We start from the raw sequence: 2,739 nt of genomic DNA on the forward strand, positions 1-2,739 counted from the left end.
TATATGCAGTGTATTATTTGTTGAAACTGTACTTTCGATTTGATTTGAAACTGTCTCATTGCTATATGTTTATCAATAAAACTTTGAAAAGAAAAAAAAAGAAACATTCTTTTTTGGTCATAATATTTAAGTGATAATCGTTAAGTAGATAGGCTAGAAGGCAATGAATATTTTTATGTCACTATGTATGTTTTCATATTTTGACTTGATTAAAGCATTGAGGAATTTGTCTGTTATACTGTTTACCTGCTTAAACATCTTTAAGTTTCAATAGGAATTTTTCCCAAATTCATAAATTTATTAATATATTGATATTACTGCCTCCATAGTCATGATTTGTGTTTCTTTATAACTGCATTTTGGTACTTGGATCATTCGTATTTCATTATGTTTTTCTTTAATAATTAATATTTATCTCTTCCCAACATTTTGACAAATCCTGATATGTTTCACATAGCAATTCTAATTTCATTTTTCTTTGGCCCAAGAGTGATTTTAGAGAGATTTTTAATTTCCAAATATGTAGAACAAGTCACTTAACGTTAGTCAAAATATAATTCTGACTGTCTAGGAGTATTCATCATAAGAATTTATGTCCAGAAATAACACATGAGAAAGATATTTCTGCAGCTTGGAAGCATGAAGTAAGCAATGCACGCTAACACGCTTCTACTCTATTCACATTTCTCAGTGTCAGATTTATATGATGAAACTAGATTCTGTTTCTGAAAAGAAAATGAGACTCCATTCATCCACTTGTTTAACATTTCACTCTACTAAGTGCCTTGGGAACTTTAAGAGATCCAGGATTCACATCTTGTACTTAAGACATTGTCATATCCCAAAGAAGTTAAGGCAAATAAATGAAATTAAGAAGATTTAGAGTGGAAGATAACAAAATCAGTAAGCAAAATAGAAGAAAAGTCCTTTGGAAATGCAGGGGAAAAATAGGGCCTATTTGGCCCAGAGCTATCACTTTCCTTTTTGTTCCAGGTCTGTGCAAGGCCCAAAAGACACACGAAGAGTGCAGTTCATTGACTACATGGATGAAATTGCTTCTGAGTTGGGTGTCAAACCCAACCTGCTGTCCTTGTTCTTCTGGGATGCAAAGCTGGCCAAGGAGATTTTCTATGGGCCCTGCACTCCATACCAGTACCGTCTACAGGGGCCTGGGAAATGGAGCGGGGCCCAGAATGCCATCCTTACTCAGAGGGACCGGATCCTCAAACCCCTGAGGACACGTGTGCTCACACCCTCTGGGTCTCCTTCTTCTAGGCTGTTCTGGGTCAAGTGTACCTGTGCTGTCATTTTTCTCTCTGTTCCCATGTTATTCATCATCCAAATGATGCATCATTAAACTGTAATAGAACTATCTCCCATTGATAGAGGAGGTGGGGAATGCAAAGCTGTATAAATGCACAGAACCCATCAACTGTAATATCCCAGGGTGGCACTAGGTAATTCTCAGGCCTCCCAAGTACAGAAGGAACTTCTTATGGGCTCTCACAAGGTGCGAGCAGCATAAAAGAGACCAGACACCATGAGGAGCCTGCTCTACTGACCCCTCACCCTGGCAAATCTGGATCTCATCTCCACGATGCAGAGCACATATTTGTTTTTGCTTTTTATCCTTTTCTCTTTCATTTGGACTAAGTTCGCACCACAGAGCTAGTTCTTCCCTTACCCTTTTACTCTTCAGCTTTCAAATAAACTTTTGGGAGTATTTTTGTCTTGTCTCATCCAATTCTTTGTTCAAGGCAAGAGGGACTTGGAGTACTTTAATTTTCCAGACATTGCTAAGGGAGAAATGTCTACTGGACAACATCATGATATTCTGAGTTCAAGTGTAACAGTTCCTCGTTCATTGTAATCTGGTTCCAATCTTTCACTAAACTTTATTAGCATGGTATAAGATAGTAGACATAATGTTATTTTCAATAATCACTGCTGAGTATTAGTTTTAGCTACAGAAATTTGAATAAATATCAACAGGACAGTCTCAGAAAGTGCCCAAAGTAGAGAAACTTTCAAGGTAGTCCTTGGAAGTATGAGTTCTTACACGGTAGCATCCAGCACCGTGACATGTGCTGTTTTGTAGAATTCAGGGGTTCATAGACAAGAACAACCACCTCTAAACACAGTCATCTCACCTCCAATGCTTTGAGTCCAACTGGCTTTGTTCTGTGAGCCATGATCACTGTTAGTATGTTATTTTTAGTATGTTGATCTTGCTTCAAACTCTGTGACTGATTGAGACCTCAATGCTTTAATCCATTTAATTTGCCCAAGAGTTTTACTCTGCAGAAATAATTTTCTCAAGGTTTCTAAAGAACATTCTTCTTTAAATTTTCTGCTGAATGTTTTAAGGTAAAATGTGAAATATCTGCATGGAAATGAGTTTGCATTATGAGACATTATCATTTATAAGTCAATTAAAAGTTTAGAAACATATATCAAAAATAAGTTTACATATTGTTTAGAATAATTAACCTTTGTTATTTTTTCCTACCAAGAGCCATCTAACTAGATCACTTATCATCTTAGTTCCCTTAAAGCTCAAAACTTTTTAAAAATTGACTAAAACATTAAAGTTTAGAGAAGTAGACAAGCTATGAGGAATAGGGAGAGTGAAGTTTTCTAGCTTTTCTTGATAAAAATCTCAAGTATTACATTCTGGAAAAATTCACCACTTCACACTGTTGCTCTACCTTAATATTTAACTTAGACATCTAAGACACA

General features: G+C 36.0%; 1 protein-coding gene across 1 annotated transcript in view; it reads left to right on the forward strand.

Annotated features, from left to right (window-relative positions):
- The window catches only part of LOC101568807 (dimethylaniline monooxygenase [N-oxide-forming] 5-like), a 37,526-nt gene extending 36,169 nt beyond the window's left edge, over window positions 1-1,357 (forward strand). Inside the window, 1 exon segment of the mRNA XM_012512645.1 lies at window positions 994-1,357. Within this exon segment, the coding sequence (XP_012368099.1) occupies window positions 994-1,357 (364 nt within the window).
- Window positions 1,358-2,739: the final 1,382 nt, after the last annotated feature.

Source organism: Octodon degus, unplaced genomic scaffold (genome assembly GCF_000260255.1).
Source record: "Octodon degus isolate 3935 unplaced genomic scaffold, OctDeg1.0 scaffold00250, whole genome shotgun sequence".
In the NCBI taxonomy this organism is placed as follows: domain Eukaryota; kingdom Metazoa; phylum Chordata; class Mammalia; order Rodentia; family Octodontidae; genus Octodon; species Octodon degus.